Source organism: Varanus komodoensis, unplaced genomic scaffold, assembly GCF_004798865.1.
Source record: "Varanus komodoensis strain SLA01 unplaced genomic scaffold, ASM479886v1 scaffold36, whole genome shotgun sequence".
Taxonomy (NCBI): Eukaryota; Metazoa; Chordata; class Lepidosauria; order Squamata; family Varanidae; genus Varanus; species Varanus komodoensis.
In genome coordinates, this window is record NW_025335873.1 from 3,113,385 (window position 1) to 3,138,447 (window position 25,063).

At 48.9% G+C, this 25,063-nt stretch overlaps 1 protein-coding gene across 3 annotated transcripts in view; it reads left to right on the plus strand.

Annotated features, from left to right (window-relative positions):
* The window catches only part of LMX1B (LIM homeobox transcription factor 1 beta), a 164,097-nt gene extending 161,543 nt beyond the window's left edge, over window positions 1-2,554 (plus strand). For all 3 annotated transcript variants that reach the window (XM_044439992.1, XM_044439990.1, XM_044439993.1), the window contains one exon: window positions 2,397-2,554. In XM_044439992.1, the coding sequence (XP_044295927.1) occupies window positions 2,397-2,554 (158 nt within the window). The remainder of the gene's footprint in view (window positions 1-2,396) is intronic.
* The last annotated feature ends 22,509 nt before the right edge of the window (window positions 2,555-25,063 follow it).

Consider the following 25,063-nt stretch of genomic DNA (forward strand, 5'->3'; position numbering starts at 1 on the left):
CTCTGCTTGTTCTCGCTTTCATCCTGGCTTGACAGGCAGAAAACCAGGGAGCATGGTGGCCAGAACATCTCCTCCTCCTCCTCCTCCTCCTCCTCCTCCTCCTCCTCCTCCACACCACCTCTTTTGCCTGACCAGCATGAGAGGCTGGGGAGCCAACAGCTTGCCATGAGGAAGGGCAGGAGCAGGCCTGGAGGGGTCTTTCGGTGGACCTCCCCTGGGTCCTCAGCAGCAGCCACTGTGAGACAAACACCCATCCTTTGCCTCACTCTTCTCAACCCTTGCTGGCTGATGGCCACTGACACAACCTGGGGCAGCAGCTCCCCAAGCCAACCTTGCCCAGCCATGCTGCCCAGATAGGTGGACCTCAGCTGCCCAGATAGGTGGACCTCAGCTGCCCAGATAGGTTGGACCTCAGCTCCTCTAACTCCTCACCAGCAAGGCCACTGGTCAGAGATGCTGGGAACCTGTAGTCCAAACGTTCTATAACGGTGCACCTGGTTACTTAGGTCAGGTCTATTTATGCTTTCAGGAGGGCAGGCCCCTGTTAGCCATCTAAAACGGGAGAAAGCAAGCAGGGATCTTCCCTGCAAACAAAATCTGGTGTCAGATCCTGTTTTCAGAGTTTAGTAACACTGTTGAACTGGCTGGGATGGGGAGGAGGAGACGTAAAAACTGCACTAAGTAACACACGCTTACCATCGATATTCTCTGCCTCTGCTCCACCCGCTCCAGTGACAAGCCCAGATTGCCTTTGACAAGATGGGATTCAACAATTCCTGGGAGCCCACAGTTTCCTATGATGGAATGCTGAGTATCTTCTTCTTAGCCAAACCACTTCCCACAGATTGTTTGCTCATGTCAGTTTGAAAAGGAACTCTCTTTTATTTTCTTTGCTTGGCTTTTTTTTTTCTTTACCCCACCACCCCCCGAAACACTTTTTAAATGCTGCAGACTGCAATGCAAACAAGTCATTGGCAACGCTGTACGCCTCATCCACTCACCCTACCCCCACTGGCACCAAGCTTGCACAGAAATCAGAAGCGTTAGGAGAGACAACTTTAGAATAGACTGTCCCTTCTGCTCTGTTTAACAAAATGACTTGCTTATGGGAAGCGAGTGAACCGCTCTGATTTTGAAGCTCAGAAGGCCCAGTCCAGACTTACAGTCTTGTGCAAGACTGCGATATACGCAGGGGGGGAAAGGGTGGTTTTTCTGTCTTCCTTTGCCTTCAGCATCTTTATTTGTTCATGGCATTGAACACAGTCATAGTGGTCCTTAAAGATCTGGGAGGTGCTGGTGCAGAAGGTGTTACTCTGGATTGCTCCCAAGGGCAGGTCAGACTGGCAGGAGGAAATGGCAGGGAAGGTTTTCTTTCAATACTAGGTGGAATTGCCTAACTGTTCCCCTAACTGTGGGAGTTCCCTGGTGACAAGGGTGGCTGCACCATGGACCAGCTGCCTCGGGAGGTGGTGGGCTTTCCTTCCCTGCAAGGGCATAAGCAGCAGTGAGGTGGCCATTGCTCAGGAATGGAATACCAGCCGGAGTTTGGCTTGGAGCTTGTCCGCAGTCCCTTCCAACCATAGGGATGGGTTCACACAACATGACAGGATCCAGCATGGCTGTGGTTGTCAAAGCATGGGTGGCTGGGTTGTCTGAACACAGTCAAGATAAGAAAGCAAGGGGAACAACCCACAGTTCACAACCCATCGACAAGCCAGAGGTTCTCTTCATAGCTTGTTCCTGGTTAACAACCCATGGTGCGTGCATACAGCTGGCTTCAGTTTTGGCTGGCCTTGACAAAAAGGCTACAGGGTGTTGCTCTGTTGAGACCTGGGGGCTGGGGGTTGTTGGAGGGCAAGTGTTGGACTGCGCTTCCCTTCCCTGGTGAGGCACAAGTGTGCTGTGTACGCAGGAGGTATCGGGTGCAAGGGAAAAGGAGAAGGGACGGCAGAGGATGAGGTGGCTGGGTGGGGTCACTGGAGAGGTGGGTGTGGGCTTGGGTGGACTCTGGGGGACAGTGGAGGACAGGAGAGCCTGGAGGAATGTTGTCCATGGGGTTGCAGAGTCGGGCACGACTTTGCAACTGAACAACAGGGTACAAACGTTGGGCGCCTTCTTTCTAATTTGGATGGGAAATGTGAGCTTGAGGTTAACCTCCCCACTTCGCCTAGCCTCCAAGAAATACTCCGGTCCCCAGAAGGTCCTTGATCCAAACCTTGGACAAAGGGAGGAAAGCTGCCAGATCAAGGTGCTCCAGTCATATCCGTCTCCGACATCTTATTCCATGGAGTTGGCTTTCATTTCACAAAGCTGCAGAAAATCCCCACCATCTTTCTCAGTCTGGCCTTAGGTACTAACACACTTGTGTTTTGCTTTCTGCTTTTTGTGCCTCCCAGGAAACGACTCCATTTTCCACGACATCGACAGTGATACCTCTTTAACTAGCTTGAGCGACTGTTTCCTGGCCTCCTCAGAAGTGAACTCCATGCAAGCCAGGGTAGGAAATCCAATTGATAGGCTCTATTCTATGCAGAGTTCCTATTTCGCTTCATGAAATTCAAAGGAAAGCCAGCCCACCAACCCCCAAAAGAACACCGGTTGTTGTGAGCGACCGCGCCAGGCCCCGGTTCCCCTGCCTCCAGTTCTTACAGCCATATTTTCTTCTGCTCGCCCTTCATGCCGACTTCAGGCACTGTGCCAAGAGGAGCATTAAATTAAGGTAGACAATAGTGATGATTAATAATAACAATTCCATAAAAAATGAAACTGCCACCCACAAATACTAGGCCACCGACGTTGGCCAAGGAGAATGGCGGGGATGGGAAGGAACAACTCTTCCCCATCGTTTCAGCAACTTCTTGGTTCCTTCTTGGCCTCAATCACAGCGCAAGCTAGAGCTTGTCAGGAGCACCACATCTGAAATCTCTGCCAGACATGTAGCGCTTCCCTCGCCACCTTTTGGGGGTCGCCCAGCGTGCCAACCCTGGAAGACGCCTTCCCTTCTTTTCTCACTGCATGTTTGACCTACAGCTGCAGACCGGTGGCCTCAGAACTGTGAGATGTTGTGACGGAACTGCAATTTCCGAGCAAGCCTGCCTTTTTTGGTACTTTGGTTGCGCGTTTTTTCTTTTCTTCTCCCCTCCACAAAACCCCGCAGCCTTGTCCATTAGTTTATAGCCCTTGTAATGTATGAAATGTTTGGGTAGGGAGGGAGGGAAGGATAGCTGGAGAACAATATGACTTGTGGAGGGAAAAAGAAACCAGTCGTGTCAGTATGATTAATTTTTAAAGACAAAGCAAGACCTGAGAAGGTGCATGAGATGGGGGGGATGAATTTAGATTAGTTATAACCTTGAAAAGATTTAAAAAAAAAAAGATTGAGGAAAAAATAGTCAAGAGGCACGCTGATTTATTTAACGTAATTTGCCAACCCAATGCAAGTATAAAACAGTAACTTAGAAAAATTAACTTTAAATAGTAGCACAAGTCCATTATCAGATTTCACCACGCCATTCTGCTTTTGGTCAACCGTGATGGACAGTCTTCTGTTGGTCATTCCCTGGTTTTTATATCTTCTTGACCAAAACGTGCTGCAACGTATTGTCCAAATATGGATTCACTGGGGAGGATTCGCGTTCAGGTTTTTAACTTTGGTGAGCCAAGTCTGCTCAGTCCCTGAAAGCCGTCCTGAAGTACCAGCCAAGTCACCACAAAAGCAAGGGCTTCGGGCGGGGATGGGTTTCCCTGTCGTCCTATTCCTCAGCCTATGGACCTTCGAGGGAATCTCATCCCGGACTGGCTCAGTTTGTCCAGAGGCATCCAAGCTAGTCTTTGATGAAGCCAGGCTGCTTGCACATGGTGCTACGGAAACGGATTCAGTGGCATTCAATGGTGCCTGTAGGGGTTTGGCATTATTTCGTAAATGGGTGAGGTCAGGGGTGGGAACCCTGAAGGTGGTCTCGAACTTTAATGGCCATCAGCCTAGCCAGGATAGTGACTGGTCAGCAGGAACAAAAGTTCCCAAAATCTCTGAAGGGCCATGGGTTCCCTCATCATGTGATCCTTCCCCACACTGGGTGTCTCTGAATGTTTTGGCCTCGAACACCCCTTGTACCCAGCCAATATGGTCAGGGATTCTGAGAACTGTACCCCTAAGTCTACATAAGATGGAGTGGTGGCCACCAATTTGGATGGTTTTTACAGAGGACTGGACAAATTCATGGAGGAGAGTCTATTTAAGTAATCTAATATTCAGTTTGCACAATGGATGGAATAAGATTTACTTAACCTGTGTGATGGCCCTAATTGGAAGCAGTCCATTTAAAATAGGAAGAATCTAAACCAAGAGTATTGTTCAAAATCCTATAGAGAATAAAGGGTAAGAGACATCCATTCTCTTCCCAGCCTCGTGCCTGCTCTTCTTCCTGTCCTTAGTCCCCATCTCTCATTAAGTCCATAGCCTCAAGCAGGGAAAAGAGCAAACCACGTATTCCAACCTGGGCCTGCCTCCTTTTTCCCCCAGGATACTTGTAGAAGCCAGTGAGAACCAAGCAGCTCCAGGGTCTATTTCCTGGCCATACAAAAAAGTCTCTGATTGTCGAGAACTTGGGGTTCAATTATTATTATTTTCCTAGAAAGAGACACCACCGGTAGCGTCTGACTGCCCACGGTTTACGCGTCAAAGAGGGCCATTTCGACCAGCCATTTCCACCTTGCCCTTCCTACAATGCCTGTAGCATCTTGGTAAAGATGAATGTGACTCTTCTTTATGGTTGAGATGATTCCCCTAGGAGACTGATCATTGTGTGGTTTTAACCTGGGACCTTGCCGGTTAAAGGTTCTGAAACAGACCTTTGACCTCTCTCAATTTGGTCTTTCTTCTTGGATTGTCAAGGGAGATGCTGACAGACAAGCTTGAAGCAGTGATGCAGACCAAACAGGCAAGCAGGTAGGAGCAATTGAACAGCAACCCAGATGGATAAAGGCTTTCTTGTCCGAGGCCATCCGTGGATACTGTAGTTAATGACCACCTCTTACGAAATGTTGGATGCGAAGGGTCACAAGCATGCAGAAGATTGCATCTTCCTTGTGATTACTGTCCACAGCAGCCCATCATCCCCATTTGGGCTTAAATAAGCGGGTCGGCATCCCATAGCATTTCAAGCCATGCCTCTTTGGATAAAGTCATGCCGAAAGGTGAAAGAAGCAGTTAGACTGGCATAACTAGGATAAATCCAACTGTTTGTTTCTGTGTCTGCTCTACAACTGGTGGTGGGTTAGGATGAAAAAGAGAGAGAGATTTCCAGCACACGGTACTGAAATGAATCGAAAGCATCAAAAATCGCGATGCTAACAGGTTGGGGCATGGCCGAATGAGTCTCTGAAGATGATTCAGCTTACCCCAACCTGCGGCCTTGAGCTTCCATGTGCTCCAGACTCCCTCCCTCGCCCTCTGCAGTCCTGACCACAGGCAATGTTCACAGGGGTTGGAGAGACTTGAAATCCAAAACATCTGGAAGACACCAGGTGGGGGAAGAGTGGATCACTCTGCAGTCATTTTCCCACCCCTGACCAAGAGCATCCTGGGAGTTGTAGTGCTCTCCGGAAAGCTGGAGAACCAAGCTTTGTCACCAAGGTGCTTTTGAATTTCCAGCATTTCTTAATGGAAAAAGACATGGATGGGGCTGTAGACTAGGAGGGTGGGGAGGAACACGGGGGGGGGGGGTGATGTGCTATGCAGCATGTTAGTGATGTTCAGAAGTGACACCTCTGGAATTCAGGGCACTGTGTCATAGCCACCAGATGCTGCCTGGATGGACATAGGAAATGTCGGAGCCTCAGCTCCCACCTGGGGAAAAGACTCTGTGGTTGGCACTGGGATCTTGGTGCCCTGTCCCACAGCGTGGTGCTTCCAGACAGGCTGGAGGACATTCCACAGAGGCAAGGCACGTCCTCACGACAAGGAGCCCTGGTGGTGCTTCAGCCCCCTCTCTTCAGAAGTGTGGGGAAAGCTCAGCTGCCTAAGTCTTTTGGAGGATGCAGGATGCAAGGGGGCAACCATGGTCTTTGCAGTTCTCCAGTTGCCTGTATGGTGTCCATAATCCTGAGCGTTGGCTGGTTGGGGGAAGCCATATTGCATCGCACGGTGGAAAAGTGTGTCCAGATGCTCTCCTTCATGTGCCTCCGAGGCCTTCTCCAGAGCCACGCAGAGAAGTCACCTCACCCACTGCAGCATTTATCCTGAGCTCTGTGGGAGCTATCCGTGGTGCTGAACAACATTCCCATGGATGGCTCATCTAAAACTCACCACCAAAGTTGCAGTGGATGAGGAACTTCGACGACACTGGAGTTGCCAGCCTTCTCTCGATCATGCTTCAGACACTTGAGTTTGCCCTGGCAAGAACCCATGCATAGCTAGCCAAAAGTCCATTCATGGTTATTAAGGGTTAACAGATCCAAACCCCATCAATTGCAAGATATACCCTGTTGTGTACTTGAGATATTGGCAGTGTAACTTGGTGTGAACTGGGGAGGGGAATGTTTATTCTTCCCCAGCTTGCTTGGATTACTGATCTGGTGTGGAAATTCTTTGTCACTTTTTTCAAGGATATGAACCTGCGGTCTCCCCTGTTGTAGCATGAAGGGTTTGGGATGCTCAGTGCAAGAAGCACTCATCATGTCCATTCCATAAGTACAGCTAATTTTTGTAGCAGCCGTGGGGGAACCTAAGCAGCGCTGGCACTTTGCGGGTGGGATGTTCAGTGCTCTCTCTCCCAGCCAGGGTGCAGATCAAAATGGCCTCTCTGAAGACAGCATGTGCATTTTGAGGGGCTTCCCATGCTATGCCAACCGCAGCTTCGGAGAGGCGATTCTCTGCTGGCCTGCAACAGGAGAAGAAAGAGTTAAATTTCCTCTCCCCACCTGCGCCCCCCACAGGCAGCCCCAAGACTGCTCAGGCTGCCCCAGACCTGCCAGTCACAGAACCCAACAGAACAGAGGCTGCCCAGTAATTATGTGCTGGCCCAGTCATGTCATAAGGCAGAATGCAGAGCTGACCTCAGGCAGCAGATACCGAGGTGTGGCGATAAGATATTGGAGGACAGAGCTTTGCCAGATGGCTAGCCCTTCCGCTGCCCTTGGTTTAGGTGAAGTCTGTTCTCATGTCGCTCGTTGTGCAGTAGCATTCCTCTGCCAGTCTGGCTGACTTCTAGAAATGGGATGGAGAAGTGTCACCATGTCCTTGACCTCAGAGAGCCACAATCTCTTGGACTCTCCCTGGCTGTATTTATGCACCCGACTTTATATGCAATTTGGACCAGAGAAATGCAGCTTGCTAGCTGCATTTCTGGACTGGAGAAATGCAGTCTGCCCCATTACACAAGTTGTCCCCACCCAGAACTGGCCAAATTTCTGAGAAGGATTGGTGCACAGATGGAAACTCAAATGAGGAGACCTTTCTCAATGCAGGACATAGTTTCTTTTAGTGTTTTTCTCTCATGAAGAACTATGTTCTTGTAGATGATGTATAGCAAGGGGGTTCCTTCACTGGTTATCACGAACAGGACAAACAGCCAGAGAAGACAAGGATGGTGTCTGGACTACACACCCCCAAGCACTGCCAGAAACTTCCAACACAGCTAGAAAGCTTTGAGCTCCATATTCCTTTTTCTCCAGTATGTGTGTCCTCAGACCCAGTGGTCAAATAATTTATTCTGCTGTAAGATTCTGCCATTTTAAGTGCTCCCCTTAGTTTGACCTCTGAGTGGCACAAAAAATCAGTGGGAATTTAGAACAGAAAGAATAAAGGTGTAAAGCTGAGATACTCAAACCTTGGTCTCCAAAATCTTCTCCAAAGGGAACAACGTGCTGCTTTGATGATTAAATAGTTGATCTTCTGAACACCTCCATTTTGATTCGTTCCCCAGTTTGTGTCTAGCCAAAATCTTAGCCAACTCCATAAACACAGAGGTGGGATTTCAGGGAATTTGTGTCTAACTGGGACATGGAGGATACAATCCTACAGAAAGGGGCCCACAGCTCCCAGGAATGCTAGGAGTGACAAAACTTTCTCTAAGCATGCATGGGATTGCACTCTAGAAAACACCATTGGCATCTCCCTCTTCCTTCTGAACATGCATGGGTCAATAAAATACTAGCAGAACTTGGTCCAATGCTGTGCAACAAGAATCTTCTTGTTTCATGGCCAGCAATGCCATTTTCATAACGTTTGACTCTGAAGGTAATTGTCTTCCAGAAAGGGGCGCTTGAGATGCCCCTGTGTGATAGTTTTCCTCCTTCAAAATGGGGAGCACCAACCCAGCTGTTCATTCTACCATGTGGGGTTCTGGCCCTTTGTCAGAAAGTCCTTCGCTGGGCGTACCACTCCGTCAGCTTTGCTTCTTCGCAGTGTTTGTGTGCATGGTTGGTTTGAGAGAGGAGTAAGGCTGCAAAACTGGACACTGCAGAAAAGACATGTGCAAAGTACAAAATTATGAAACGGCAGTAAAAGGGGCTTCTTCTGGGGTCCAGAAGCAAAAGAAGGTTTGAACTGCAGAAATCCCAGGAGAGGGAAAGGAGGGGTTGTGTCCGTTTGATTTGCTTCCCCAGAAATGGCTGCCTCAGAAAGAAAGCAAAGGGATTTTTGAGTGCTGTTGAGGGCACTGGGGAATGTTCGCCTGTGGACACGATCCCCCAGAGCCATTTCCTAGGGGAGACCCACTGAAATGAATGGGTCTACTCTTGTGCACCTCCCATTCATTTCACTGAAGCTTACTGAGCAAAACTGGAACCAGTGCAAGAAGGTGGCTTTCTGATCCAGGTGCCGAACGTTTGATGCCAGGCTTGTGCCAAACTGCAAGGGAAAATGAACCATTTGTTTTTCAGTGAACCTTGTCAAACTCCGTTGGGTTTTCGCTTAATGGCAATAGTTTCAGAGCAAGTAACTTTGAGAAGTCCACAGAATCTTTTGATTGGAATTCCTGCTTTTTTTTAAGGAACACCTTTCTCCCCACCTCACCCCATTTTCTTTAGCTTCATATGGCTGTACGATTTGTATATTTATATATTCTGTATTTATGTTACCAAAATGTAGTATTTTGTAGCTGTTCCGGTTTGTTTAACTTGTAAAATAATAATATTAATAATAATTCTTAATATGGTTTCCCATTCCTAGGCTCTTTTGCCTTGCAGACATAGTTCCTAACCTTTCTTCCCCTCCCTCTGACCCCTTCACACATGCACACACACAATTTTGAACTGTTTTGGTTACACCACCGTCAAGGTTGTAGATGGAACGTCTTCTTTTCCTTTTATTTAATGACTCGCCGCTCCTTAAATTATTTATTAGTGTCGTCGTTCGGTTTTGTTCTTCTGTTTTCAAATGTTTGCGCCATTAGATTTTAATATTCCCCCTCCCCACTGCCCCTGTCCACAGGCAATTTAATGGTGTGGTTCTCAATCTTTTGTGTGTGGCTTTTTTCTTTCCTATGAAAGAGAGAGAATGAGATACACGTCAGTATATTTGTAAATAAAAGCTACCTGTAAATGAACTTGGATTTTGTCTTTCAGAATAATTCTTTCATATTCTCCTCCCAAACCCTGAGCATCTTCCTACCATTTTCTGTGCTTCCCTGTGAAAATGCAAGCAGCCAACTTTTAGGGTTGCAGGAGGTCGCCAGTTCTGGCCTTGTAGAGCCGGTCTAGGGAGCTATGTGGATCCTCCTTGGGGAACAGCTGCCATTCAGAGAATTCCACTGGTGGGCAGACTTAAACCTTGATGGACCTTTGCTCTCTACAAACCTTTTTATTTGACCAATGTTTTAACATATAGTAGTTTTAATTGTGTTCAATTTAATTTATTTTAAATATTTATTATTTTATTTATTTATTTAGGAGACTTCTATGCCGCCCCATTCGCCGAAGCCTCGGGACGGCTCACATCCATAAATAAACTTCCATAGAATAATATAAATTAACAGTATAAATAGATTAGCTTTATGCTCAGTGTGGAATAGTTGACTTATTTATTGAGGATTGAAATAATGTTGTAAGCCGTCCAGAGACAACAGTGATGAACAGCCTACAAATTTCCTAAATAAATAAAAAAACTTGAAGTTCCACCAGTCAAAGCCAGGTGCAGAATGGTAGCTCACTGGGATGTTTGTATATTTCAAATGATTGGCTAAGGTGCCTCTGAGAATCCACTCACCCCAAGGACCTGTTGACATGTTCCAAATTGGACTTAGACTTCTTTTACCCATGGAAATCCATCTTTTTATTATTTATTATTTGATTAGCCATATTAGGTAACAGGCATGCTTGTCTTTCATGCAACGCTCCCACACTGGGTCCTAGGCTTCTCCAGATGAAGGAGCTTCAAGCAGAAGATCTGAGGTGAACCTCCACCTGACCTCCAATCCCAGTCAGAGAGGATAATATTGGCTAGTCCAGAGGTGGGAACCTGTCGGCCTACAGTTCTGGCCTACATCCCCCACAATGCTTCACCACTGGGTATGCTGACTGGGGCTGAAGGAAGTTGTAGGACAACACTTCTGGTGGGCCACTCTTGAGTCTGATGGGCCTTGGTCCTGAAGAATGACAACTGTATGAGCTAATGATGACAGTTTGGGCCACAAATGCATACACACAACCAAGGAACAGTGGTACACAGGATACAGAATTCATTAGGATCTGTGTGGTGGCATAGTGTCCTGGAAGAAGGCTGCACTGAATTTTGCATAAAGAGCCAAGTGGTAAATACCCACCGAAGGGCTTTCCCCAAAGCTCTTCAACTGGCTGAAATGTGGACATTAGCATTCGATTCAAAAGCAAACCATCTTGCCCCAGAAATGCTATCCTTTAAGCTACCAAGGCGAGGCTGGCAAGCCACTGAGGGAGGAGGAAAGATGCACCCCCCCCGGATCCTTTGCCCATTCTCCACCTTCCCCTCCGCGGATCTTTGCCACGGGTATGAGTAACATTTGAAAGCCTTGTCATCACCTCATCCCCTTGCTGGACTGATTGCCTTGCCCCTGCAGCCCTCTTCTTCTTCGAAAGAATACCTGACTCCAACCTCGCCCAGGTTTCGCACACCTGCATGGCCTCGTGTTGAGTAACAGCCAATTAAAACACAATGAATTAAACCATCTATGAAAGCAGTATAAAATGGGCCACAGCATTCAGGCTAAGGGTTAAAACATTTCCTTAAAAGGTATGTCTTCACCTGGTGCCAAAAGGAAAATAAAGAAGGCGCCAGGCGAATTTTCCTGGGGAGGGAGTTCCAAAGATGGGGAGGCGCAGCGGAAAAGGCCCTTCACCTGGTTGCCACCCCTCACCTCCTTGAGGGGTGGTTCTTATATCTTCTGAGCTGATCTAAGAAGGCAGGTGGGTATATATGGGTGCAGATGGTCCTTTAGATAGCCAGGCCCCAACCTGTTTGGGGCCATTAATCCTTATGGCATGATTCTGTCACCCCACTTAAGATCATCTCACACCAGGCAAGAAATGTGGTGCTGGAAATCCCCTTCACTGCGTCTTGCACCTGCAATTTATCGAGACGCCTGTGTCTAGATTTGGCACCGGTGAGGGGCTGAGCCTGGCCGGGAACTTCTGTGGCTCCACGGCCCTTGCCTCTTCTCTTCCCCGGCCCAGGGTGCCCATCGCTTTTGCATCCTAAGGTGCTTTCATTTGCTGGTTTGGCTTCTAACAGCACAATCCAATGCAGCTCCATTGAATTCAATGGGACCTCAGTACAGGTAAATCGGGAGAGGAGTGAACTTCACACTGTCCATCTGGGGGCAGGTTTTATATTCAAGATGGAAGCCAGTGGGACACATTGTAAATGGAAGAATAAGAGCTTGTCCACAGCTGTGGTATGTAGGGTTGCTAACTTCCCTTCCCAAGCCTGCTCCTCAGCTTTTAATACCAGTTTGAGTGGGTCGAGATGGCTTGGAGGACATGGCCAAGATGAATTTTCGGGTAGGATTCAGTTGTGGCAATATTTGAGAAAGGTGGGAAACCAGAACCTCAGAGATTTGCCAGTAGACCAAGAATGTGGAAGGGCTTGATACTAGGGTTGCCAACTTCATACCTAATCCTCTGTTGCTTTGCCTTGAATTGCCACCTGATTGGAAGCCCCTCCCTCCCTTCTTTCTCTTGCTTATTCCTTGCTTCCTCACTTCTGTTCTTCTGCTCTTTCTAAAAGAACTTCATAATATCATGCCTGTTTCTCCTCTCTGGTTCACAAGAAGGTTTTCAAGCTTAAAGAAAGCACAAGCACACACGAGGCTGTTTTTATCCCTGGTCAGTTGGCAACATCCATGGTGCGGAAAGAAACTTGCCCGAACCCCCACTCACAAGATACCAAACAAAGCCCCAACAGTGATTAATCAGAGGCATCCTGTATTGTTTTCTCTGGGGGGGGGGAGCTCTCTATCTCTGTTTCCCCCCCCCCCCCCCACTTCTCTTTCTCTCTCTGGTGTCAGCAGGTTGGAAATGAAGACTGATTCACACCCTACAGCAGTAGTGAACAAAACAGAAAGTGAAAGGAAGCACGGGGAAGAGATGATGTCTAGAGATGGGGGGGGGGGGCAAAGGCACCTGGGAATCTCTGCAGCAACCCTTCCCTTGCAGCCCCTCGAACAAACGGGGGGAGTTCACATTGTCTTTCGAAGGATTTGTCTTAATCATTTGCCTGCATTGTCTTAACTCCTTGGGTCCCTTCCCATCCACTTCCACCACCCTGGAACAGAGGCCGTTTCCTTGTTAGCCAGGCTGCTGATGTTTGGGGTCGGGGAGAGTGGATCTCCCGGTCTTTCCTTTGCAGCCCTACATCTCTGCAGTCGGGTCGCCTGCTAAGATCAAGGCCTTCCTGATTTTAAAATCTTCCTGAAATCAAGCACTCTCCTCTCACTGAAACCCGGGTTCCCTCCTTTGCATCTGTGAATAGATGTATCCCAGAATGCATGCTCCAGAAAACCAAAACTTCTTTTGGACTTAATTTGACATTGCTGATAGCATGGAACATTTGTATACTGCATTTTAAAAGAGTGTTAGATGGCTTGGCAATGCCACGTGAATGTCCACGCATGTATCCAATCAGAGAATTCTACAGAAAATAAAAAAGCTAATAATCTTTTTGTTTAGCTTTGTAGTGAAAAACCAAGTATATCAGCATATCAAATTCTGTATCTGGTACTAATTTATTCATAGGTTTAGACCAATACCAGGATGCGGAAAACTTTATTTAGAATGCCGTGGCTTCTGAGAAATCACCCGGCTTTGCTCATATGCTTTCATTGTCATAAGGACTAGTTACTTCTTTTTAGGATTTTAAAAAAACAAACTAGAAGTTGTTCCACAGCCTTAAGAACTAGTAATGTGTTCATCGCCATTTCTTGCACATGCTAGGTCAGAATGCAACAAAGTTTACTTAGCATGCCCTGACTCTGAGGATTCACCTAGCTTTACCTAAAATTTGCATATCATCATGCAAATCTATTATCTGACCTAGGATCTGCCTTCTGTGGAACAGAGGGCTGTGTTTGTGGAAGATCCCTCCACCCATTTGGGACGGAGAGTCCCTGTTTGGTCAGCACAAGGCAGGTCCTGTGGCTCCCTCTGTAACATTTTCAGGAGAATGGAGGGGCTGCCATGGGAGGGAGGGGGTATCCTGCATAAAGCTGGATCTGACCCAGCCCAGGTATTCCCTGGGACATTGAACAAAACGGATGGAGTTTTGTATTTATGCATGGTTCCCCTGGAACTCCAGGAATTTCAGTTTCAACTGCCTGTCCTTTCCCCTCCACGGAGGGCAGCTGTGCCATGCCAGCCCGGCCTGGCCCAGCCGCCAGAGCATGGAGCACATGGCTGTCACATGCTCACACTCACCTGTGAGCACCTGCCCTTGGTCGTGTTCTCCATTGAGGCAGGCAAGCACCTGGGCTCGGCAGCATCCAAATGTGTTCCTTCCCAAGGACGAGTTTTCCCAGCATCGGTCCAGATCATTCCCACCAGGAGCATGGCGTTCCCATGAAATACACGCTCCTTTCCAGTGCACCCCCTACCTGTCCTCCCTCCAGGACAGGTGCCCTCGCAGGTTGGGTTACAGCGAAGTTTCCCCTCGCACGATCCAAGAAAGCCAGGCGCGACACTCTCGCCATCCTCAGGTGTGAACGGCCTTCAGCCCTCCGCGGCTCCCTCAGTTCGGCTGCATCTGCTCGAGCGTCTGGCTCATCAAGAGGATGAGCTGCGGATGAGCCGGTTACGTGGTGATGTATGTTGCACGCATCACCTTCCTTGGTACCCGCACTGCCGGAGCCGCATCAATAAAAGAACCGAGGAGCAGGGCCTCACAGCGAGGACTGGCTCACACGCAGGCACTGCCCTCTTCTGCCGGCCTGTGTCAGGTGCACCAGGAGAGCACCTGGCGGACAATCAGGCAGTGATCTGAGGGGTGCTACGGGCAGGACTCATCCCATGGCCTCATCCTGAGCCATCCCAGGTTGCCCATCCACATCTCTAAGAGGGGATTGCACAAATTCTGGAAGGTTATCCAGGAGGGATGTGGGAGGAAATAGTCGTGGAGGTGGGACTCGGTCAGGCTCCCCGGACTGTGGCCCACTTTTTCACGGCCCTGTGTCCAGGTTCCAGGTGAGCATTCTGGAAGCATCCTCTTCCGCTTTGCGTGCAGCAACCATGGAAGACAGTTGCTGGTTGGGCTGCCACAAGCCAAGGTTCCTCCTTGGAGAGTCCAAAAGCCACAGCCCATTTCCCTTGCAGAACATTCTGCATTGCTCCCAGAACGGATCTCTGAGGACACAGAGAGTGGTTTGTGGAACACAATCGGGTAATCACCTTCAGGAACCACCAAAGAGCATGCCTGGGCCCCACCCTTTCGAAAGGGGCCTTCTGAAAGTGAGCACAGCTTCTGTCCATGTGCAGATCATCTAACGGGCCACCCTCCTCTGCTGATGCCTTGGCATTGCGTGTGGTCTAAGTCTGAGAAGCTCCCAAGCTCAGGGCCCCCTCCTACCTACTGCACATCTTGAACATTCCCAGGAACCGCTTGCCCACCTGCAAGGGGTCAGGGATTACGGCTTGTACGCAGCAGCTGGCCAAATGGGGCCATCACAGGCTGAGCGTCTCCAGATGCCTATCATGCAGCCAGTTAGGAAAGCCTCTTCACACATTCCTTGATCAGAGCTGGTAATCATGGAAGGATCGGGCTAAAAGGCCGACAGGAAGGAAGGACGCGCTCCAATGGAGCAAAGCTCAGGGAGCCAAGGCTCAATTTGGATGGCAGGAAGCACTTCCTGACAGTCAGGACCACGAGGGTGTGGAATGGGCTTCCCCGGGAGGTCGCTGAGGCCCCATCGGTGCGGGTGTTCAAGGATAGGCTGGACGTCCACATGGTGGGCATGTCGTGAGCGGAGCCGGCTGGGGCCGGGAGTCAGACTAGATGGCCCGGGAGACCCCTTCTGACTCGCTCTGCTTCTATGTTTCTATAAGGAGGAATCTCTTGGTTTCATTTTCTTCCACATTCTTCTAAAAACAACAACAATCAATTCATTCCCATCAATTTTGTGCGCTGGTTCTATGTTTCTAAGTCATTTGGACCCATCCATTGCTTATCACAGGTCTTCAGTCACTCACAGGGTGGCCACACGCCCGACTTTATAGAGGACATCCCTCTATTTGAAGGGCTGTCAGAATGAGGGTACTGCTCTGTATTCAAAGGTCTCCTCCAAGGAAGGGGTGGCCAGCTCCTTCACTGGAGACTCATTCCAGTATGAACGGGGCCGACAGCGAGACGTGTGTGACCAAAGTGCTGAAATGCCTCCCCAAAGCGCCCACTGCCTTGGGAGAGTCAACTCAACTTTTTTAAAAGGCGGAAGAGAAGGAAGCGTTTTGGTGGCTTGAGAAGAAGGACAGGATGGCTGCTCCATGTGCAAAGGCTGGCTGGATTTGCCGGCAAATCTTTCTACAATGCAGGGAATGCGGCAGCGTCTCCCGTGAAACCCAAAGACATCCAACCAGCTTAGAGGGCACAGAGCAGGCTGTGCGACACACAACACTCTGCTCCAGCAACCTGCTGCCGCCTCCAAGCACCTGCCGCCTGAAGTGGCCACCTCACTTTGTCTCATGGCAGGGCCAGCCTGGGCGAGGAATGGGATAGCAATGGGGTGTGCGGTGTGGGGGGTAGATTTCTTCCCTTTCGGCCGTGCTGCTGATGTCTCAGACCCTAGCTTCCTCCTGCACTTGCTATCTGAGCATAAACCATCTCAAAGAGTTCCCCATGCTGCCATCTTGCCTTCCCCTAGTTTAAGTCCTGGGTCCCTGATTGGCTAGCAGTGGGCACTATGGCTTGGCCAAAGTCCCCTCAGGCATTTCTTGGCCTCTCAAACTCTCCCAGGGATATACAGATACACAATGAGGCTTCCCCTTTGGGGGCAAATGCAAAGCAATTCCCAGAGAACCACATCAGGCCATGGCAATGTGGAAAAGCAGCATAGGCATCCATGGGAGATATTTCTCTCCATGTAAAGCACACCTTTTAGAGGCCTTTCAAAACCCTTGAAAGACAACCGGGACAAAGTGAAGGCTTTTGAAATCTAATCTCGCCCACCTCCAAGCTCAGAAGCAATGGCACACTGTTTACTGTAAGTCCCCATAGATTTTCAGTGTACCTTTTCTTCCTCAGCTCTGGCACTGCATAGGAAATTAATTCAGTGACAATATTTTCATAAGATTATACCCCAAGTTCTCAATCTTACGCTTGTTGTACATTCTAATTACTTGGGAAGAATACGTCTGTGTGCTGGGTGGGTTATTCAAGGCATTAAGGGGATGCATAAATAAATTTATCCCTGTATATCCAGTGACTTCCAACGGTGTAGGCTACCATCTCCCAACACCCTCTCCAAAAAAAGGAAGGCATGCGGGACCAGGGCCCACTGAAGAGAATGAGCAAGGATAACATTTGTATTGTAGGAAGAGAGACGAGCGAAGGAGAGCTCTTTTTCCAGGTAGAACCAGATCCTTGCTGGCCTGGACCCAACTATTTTAGACACTGCTGCTCCTTGTATGGGCGACCCCCATTCTCAGTTGGGCCCAGTTTTGAGCACCGTCCCTGCCTAAATCCACTGCAAGGAGCAGGTCTGCAATACTCATGCCCAACACCCTGCAGAGAGAAGCTCCCCTGGGCCGGCCAAAGAGCTCCAGTGCTGCAAAATGACCTCCCACGAAGCTCTGAACAACCTTCCAAAGAGCACAGCCATTCCCAAAGGAGCGCTAGGAAGAGTGACGGAGCAACCACCCATGGAATGTGAGAATGACCGCAGAGGAAGGATTCCCAGAAGTCCACATTCACCCATGCAGTTGATCCAGCATAGATCTGGCTCCTACCCTTATGAATTATTTTTTTTCCAAATCTGTGTCATAGAAACAGAGCAAGTCAGATGGGATCTCATGGGCCATCTAATCTGACCCCCGGCTCCAGCTGGCTCCACTCATGACATGCCCACCATATGCATGTCTAGCCTATCTTTGAACAGCCTCACCCATGGGACCTCCACCTCCTCCCGAGGAAGCCCATTCCACACCCTCAGGCTCCTAACTGTCAGGAAATGCTTCCTGGCACCCAAATTGAACCTTGGCTCCCTGAGCTTGGCTTTGTTGGAGGGCATCCTGCCTTCCTCTGCAGGGGAGAACAGGCCTCTACCCACCTCCGTGTGACACCCCCTCATGTATCTGCATGTCACCAACAGATCCCCTCTGAGTCTCCTCTTCTCCAGGCTGAAGAGACCCAGTTCCCTCAGTCTTGCCTCATACGCCTTTCCCTGCAAAACGGCCACCAGCCTTGTGGCCCTATGCTGCACTGACTCCAACCTGGCTATACCCTTCCTGTAATGAGGGGCCCAAAACTGAGCCCAATACTCCAGTTGTGGGCACACTAGAGTCGCATAGAATGGCAGTAATACCTCTTTCGATCTAGAAGCCACACTTCTGGCTATGCAACCAAGGGTGGCGTTCGCCCTCTTGAACCCCAAGTCACACTTCTGACTCATGTTAAGCCTGCAGTCAACCAGCACCCCAAGGTCCCTTTCACAAGTGCGGCTCTCCAGCCACTTGTCACCTAACCTGTACTTATGACACCTATTCCTATGCCCCAAGTGCAAGACCTTGCACTTATCCACACTGGACGCCATCCTGTTGTCTCCTGCCTACATCCATAGTCTGTCCAGATCCTTTTGGATCTGGAGCACCTGCTCCTCAGTTGTGGCCACTTCCCCAGTTTTAGTGTCTTTTTCCCCTTCTTTCCTAGTGCTCCTTCTTTCAGGCTAGAAGACCATGCCATAGACAAACTGATCAATGAGATGGAATGCAGGTTCCAGAGGGAGAGGCGCCCCTTTATGGAAATCCTATCTTCAGTGGGAAGTACAAAAGAGCATTAACACTTGGCCTTTATCAGAACATCTTGTTCTTCATATCTGTCCAGGGTCCTGATTCTAGATCTTGATCTTTGGAGCTGGTGAACTCCCTCTGACTTTTTGTCCTGTGCTCTTCCAACCTGCTCTGGCACATCCCAAGCCGTATGTCCTCCAGAAGCCATCCGTGTCAGGTATGGACACAATCCAGCCCCATCCAAGGAGACTTTCTTTCCAAGCCAATACGTGGTTGCCAGGCATTTACAGACCATGTTGGACTTCAGTCCATGAGCTGTTGACCAGGGAGAAAGGAAAAGAGAGAAGGGGGGGTGTTATTTCTCTGGATGAGCTCCATATTTCATTTTTTCCCTACAGCTGTTGTTCTTTAAAAGTTACTCTAGCAACATGTGGAAAACGTGATGTAAACATCTCCCTCCTTGTGGAAATTATGGTTTGTATATGGGAGGCCTGAAACTTGGTGTTAACATCCAAGACGTTGACACCTTTGGATTTTCTAGACTGATCTGTCAAACGTTGAACATTTGTTTATTGGTCTGGGCCTGTTTCCATTCTTTGTTTGACATCTTGTCTTGGGAAAGCTTTCTTCCCACTAAGCCACTGTTTCTAGGTCCTTCACATGATTTGTCGGCAAAATTGGAGAAATGAAACAGTTGTGTGTTGGGAACTCAGAACTATTTCTTAAGGTTCCAAGAATACAATAAATATCTTTCCCCAAAAAACTGATGGTTGGAAAAATGTCCTTGGCTGAAAGTACACGTATTTTGTTTCTTTCTCGCGCACAAATCTGCACCTTCTCTGTTGTTGTTGTCGTTAGTCGCGAAGTTGTGTCCAACCCATCATGACCCCACGGACAACATTCCTCCAGGCCTTCCTGTCCTCCACCATCCCCCAGAGTCCAGCTAAGCTCACACCAACTGCTTCAGTGACTCCATCCAGCCCCCTCATCTTCTGCCATCCCCTTCTTCTTTTGCCCTCAATTGTTCCCAGCATCCGGCTCTTCTCCAGTGAGTCCTTCCTTCTCATTAGGTGGCCAGAGTATTTGAGCTTCATCTTCAGGATCTGGCCTTCTAAAGAGCAGTCAGGGTTGATCTCCTCTCGGACTGACCGGTTTGATCACCTTGCGGTCCAGGGGACGTGCAGGAGTCTCCTCCAGCACCACAATTCAAAGGCCTCAATTCTTCAGCGCTCAGCCTTCCTTATGGTCCAGCTTTCACAGCCATACATTGCAACTTGGAAAACCATCGCCTTGACTATACGCAGTTTTGTTGGCAGGGTGATGTCTCTGCTTTTTAGAATGCTGTCTAAATTTGCCATAGGTTTCCTCCCCAGGAGCAAGCGTCTTTTAATTTCTTGGCTGCAGTCCCCGTCTGCAGTGATCTTGGAGCCCAGGAAAATAAAATCTGTCACTACCTCCATTTCTTCCCATCTATTTGCCAGGAAGTGAGAGGACCGGATGACATGATGTTAGTTTTCTTAAAGTTGAGTTTCAAGCCAACTTTTGTGCTCTCCTCCTTTACCCGCATCAAGAGGTTCTTTAGTTGCTCTTCACTTTCTGCCCTTAGAGTGTTATGATCTGCATATCTGAGGTTGTCGATATTTCTCCCAGCAATCTGAATTCCAACTTGTGATTCATCTAGCCCCGCCTTTCTCATGATGTGCTCTGCATATAAGCACCTTCTCTGGTCCCTATTAAATGTAACATTTCATGAAGCAGTCCTACCAGTCCTGGGAGGCAATTTCATTTAGTCTTTAGTTTCAAGTGTGGCAGCTCAATTCACACTTTGGAAACCAACACTGAGACAGAAACCCTTTGGCCTGGGCATGTCTCTGAATATTGCAGTGTAGTTCTCAGCTTGAAAACCACGTACAAAGGTGAGCATGTTAAGGAAAGCTGCATACAAATTATGTATGTGATGCTGGATGGAAAGGATTTATGATATGCAAAGCAGACATGGACTATAACTCCACTGGTACCGCTGTCCTTGAGGTTTCTACCCAGTGGTGCAGACTGAATAATGAATGGTAAGGTTTCAATTTGTTGCCCCTGTTTGTTTTAATATATATTATCCTGGACACTTGAACAAAAGCTTATTCTTAAAAATAACAATGTGGTTTTGCTTTGTGCTATGCTTACACACGGAGACCACCAACAGAGGTTCGAAGGGGATCAACTGTAATTTGAGGGCAGGACATCCGCTTCTCATGCAGAAGGACACCGTTTCAGTCCCTGGTGTCTTCGGTTTACACAGGACCCGAGACTTTCAGGCTCACAAATTGTTCTGCCTGAGACTCTGAAAAAGTGCTGCTCATAGAAACAGCGCGAGTCAGAAGGGGTCTCCAGGGCCATCTAGTCTGACCCCCGTCTCCAGTCGGCTCCACTCACAACATGCCCACCATGTGCACGACCAGCCTATCCTTGAACACCCTCACCGATGGGGCCTCAACCACCTCCTGAGGAAGCCCATTCCACACCCTCGGGGTCCTGACCGTCAGGAAGTGCTCCCTGGCATCCAAACGGAACCTTGGCTCCCTGAGCTTGGCTCCGTTGGAGCGCGTCCTGCATTCCTCTGCAGGGGAGAACAGGCCTGTACCCACCTCCATGTGACGCCCCCTCACATACCTGCATGTCGTCAACAGGTCCCCTCGGAGTCTCCTCTTCTCCAGGTGGAAGAGACCCAGTTTCCTTACTCCAAGTAAGCCATACATCTCTAGATAGGCCTAGGATTTGGCACAGTAAATGTATTCTTCTTACGCTACTAGGAAAATAGGTTTGCAATTGCGCATGGCCAAGTTGGATGGAGGTTCAGCAGAAACTGCAATGATGTATCAGCCTAGAAAATAATTTTAAGAATAGTGAGAAGCTGAACTACCAGTGGGAATATGCATGAGAAGAGCACAGCTGAAGGCAGGTAAACTGAGCAGTACCCTGGGAAAAAGTGCTCATATCATTCTGCCCTTGGAGAAAGCTATCATGTCACCATACCTAGGATATTTGAACAGGTCCACCCATGCATATGAAAAAAGAATATTGTACAGTGTGGAGCAACTCAAGGGCAACTAAAATAATCCGGGGGTTGGAGCATGAGGAACCCCATGAGGATTCGTAATAGCATCTGGGATTGGTTATCTTAGAAAAGAGGCAAGTAAGGGAAGACATGAAAGAAGTGTGCCAAATTATACACGGTGAAGAGAAAGTTTAATCAAGAGGCATCTTTTCCTACTCTGTCCCAGTACTTGGACCCAATGGGATCATCCCCTGAAGCAGAATGGCGAGAGATTCAGCGCAGAGAAAAGGAAGTACAGTGGTGCCTCGGCTCACGAACTCAATCCGTTCCAGGATTCTGGTCGTAACCCAAATCAAATTTCCCCATAAGGTTCAATGTAAATAAGGTTAATCCATTCTGTAACTATATTTTTAATCAGAAAAAATTGAAGCAAAGTGACAAAGAACAACAACGATCGCAGCCATCTCCCTGCCCCATCCCCAAGCACAATCGCAGCCATCTCCCCCCCCCGCCCCCCAAGCACAATTGCGATTGCACCTGTCTTCCCTGCATGAGCGTGACTGTGATCATGACCATCTCCCAACCTGTGGGGGGATGGGGAGATGGCCGCGATCACGGTCTCTACCCAATGCGGAGTCCGCAACCTGAGCCAGAATTTTTATGAAATTTTTGTTCGCGACCCGATCTGGTTGTGAACTGAGGCGTTTGTGAGCTGAGGTACCACTGTACAGTGACAAATTTCATAGTTCAGCCTTGCACTGGGAACAGAATATCTTTTTGTCTGTCCTGAATGTCTCACAGCGTCCTGGGATGACCCCAAGTATGAGGAGAATGAGTGGGGGAAATCCCTATGGGTACACCTTTACATGGTGACCTCCAGCAGTAGTTTACGCACCCTCTTATAAGTCAAAAAAGATCCAATCATTTTCCCTTTCCAGATAGGTGTTGACCCAGCTGTCTTTGTCATTGGGCTAGTGCCTTTCTGCATCTTTTCCATCTCGGGTGGTTACCCTTCAGAACCTTGAAGCTGGAGTTTCAGCCCATAGGCTGGCTAGGTTTTCCTTCCAGGCTCTCCTTTGGCCAAGCATTCCTGCTGATGGGAGCACACCACCATCTCTTCTGGACCTTTCACTGGCCTTTTTCAGGTTTTGCAGACGTACAGAACATTCGTACACAGAATACAGCGCCCACTCCTGACTTTACCTCTGGATGCCTGATCCATGGACGCTCTATAAGTGCGCAATTTAACCCACCACCTGGTACCAGCACTGACATTGATCCGGGAGGCTGTTGCAGGGCAAAGGTTTCCCAGGGATTAAGCGTTCCTTCAACCCAACGCACCCAGCACAAATATTCTTTTCTTCCCACTTCAGGGCTCCTCGCCCGGCCTTTGGCTTTCTTGTACAAACACTGTGGCTGAGGGAAGGAGGCGATCCCTTGGCTACCTAGCAATACAGGGTTTGCCCCATCCCCGACCTCTCCCTCGGTGAGTTTCCAAAGGGACTGATGGAGCACAGGTTTGGGGCACCCAGCTGCTCCCATCCTGGGCCTGCCTTGTGCCGGTGATCCATGCAGCGATTTGCAGAGCAAAACCCTCTTTGTGGCTCTTCTCAGCTTGCCTCAGCTTGACAGAGACGTGACTGGTAGGATAGAAATACAATTCAGAATAATAATAATAACAGCAACAGTAGCAATGACAACAACTTTGCGACACCACCTAACTAGGAACCACTTACAAGCCTGCCTAGAAGTGGATCGGGGATGCATCAAAGAGTTGTGAATTTCTGGTGTTTCGTACAAAATAAAGGTACTCTGTTTAACTAGAGAGTCAAACCTGGAACTTCAGGCAGTTCCTGGCACAGCAGGAGGCATTTTCCTTTGGAATGTAGCATCACCAGAAAAGATGCCTTATTCTACTAGACCTCTCCAGTTTGCCTCTCTGTGCACCTGGCATCCAACGCAGCCCTACACCTGGTACAGCAAAAGCAGTTCTTAAGAAACCCTGTAATTGTCCATTATGAGATAATGATAATAAATACACCCAGGGGGGAGTTTCTTTCTAATCCCCATTGCTCAGCAACTTGTTTATACATAGGAGATGAAAAATTATATTGCACACACTGAAAAGGAAACGGAGAGATTGCGTGAGTGAGCAAAAGTTATCCGTAACTTGGGATATGTTGCTAAAGAGATTTGTCCTTTTTGAAAAGGACAAAACATTCCTGCACAAATAGATGCAGTGAGACAAAATCACTTTTAAGAGCAATCTTTCAGGCATGGTGCAGCTTTTCTAGGTTTCTGAGCAGTGCCATCCTATACGTGTTTACTCAACGGTGTATTTCAGGGATGCAGCTTTGGAACAATCCAATGTGTGTTCAGGCAAAGAAAATGCCTGCCACGGCCCATGCTGGCTGGGGAACGCCGGAATACCTGAAGCGGGACACCCAGCTCTCGGGCCATGCCTTCATCTTTCTCCAGGACACCGCCAACTGGATGTGAGATAGAAACATAGAAACACAGAAAACAGAGCAAGTCAGAAGGGGTCTCCCGGGCCATCTAGTCTGATCTCCGGCACCAGCTGGCTCCGCTCATGACATGCCCACCATGTGGACGTCCAGCCTATTCTTGAACACCCGCACCAATGGGGCCTCAATGACCTCCCAAGGAAGCCCATTCCACACCCTCGGGGTCCTGACCATCAGGAAGTGCTTCCTGGCATCCAAACGAAACCTTGGCTCCCTGAGCTTGGCTCCGTTGGAGCGCGTCCTGCCTTCCTCTGCAGGGCAGAACAGGCCTCTACCCACCTCCGTGTGACACCCCCTCACATACCTGCATGTCGCGAACAGATCCCCTCTGAGTCTCCTCTTATCCAGGCTGAAGAGACCCAGTTCCCTCAGTCTCACCTCATACGGCATCCCCTGCATACCAGCCACCAACCTTGTGGCCCTTCGCTGCACTGACTCCAACCTGGCTATATCCTTTCTGTAATGAGGGGCCCAAAACTGAGCACAATACTCCAGTTGCAGGCGCACTAGAGTGTCAGTAATACCTCTTTCGATCTAGAAGCCACACTTCTGGCTATGCAACCAAGGGTGGCGTTAGCCCTCTTGACCACCGCATCACACTGCTGACTCACGTTCAGCCTGCAGTCGCCCAGCACACCGAGGTCCCTTTCACAAGTGCTGCTCTCCAGCCACTTGTCCCCTAACCTGTACTTATGACACCCATTCCTATGCCCCAAGTGCAAGACCTTGCACTTATCCACATTGAACGCCATCCTGTTGTCTCCTGCCCACTTCCATAGTCAGTCCAGATCCTTTTGGATCTGGAGTACCTGCTCCTCAGTTGTGGTCACTGCTCCAGTTTTAGTGTCATCTGCGAATTTGATCAGCAGACTGTTCACCCCTTCTTCCATGTCATTAATGAAAAGATTAAACAGGATCGGCCCCAGGATAGAGCCCTGGGGGACCCCGCTTGTCACTGGCCGCCATCCCGATGATTCTCCGCTAATGGTTACTCTCTGCTTTGGGTCAGTCAACCATGCCCTAATGCACCGGACAGTGCTTTGGTGTATCCCAAAACTCCTCAGTTTCTCCACCAGGATATCATGGG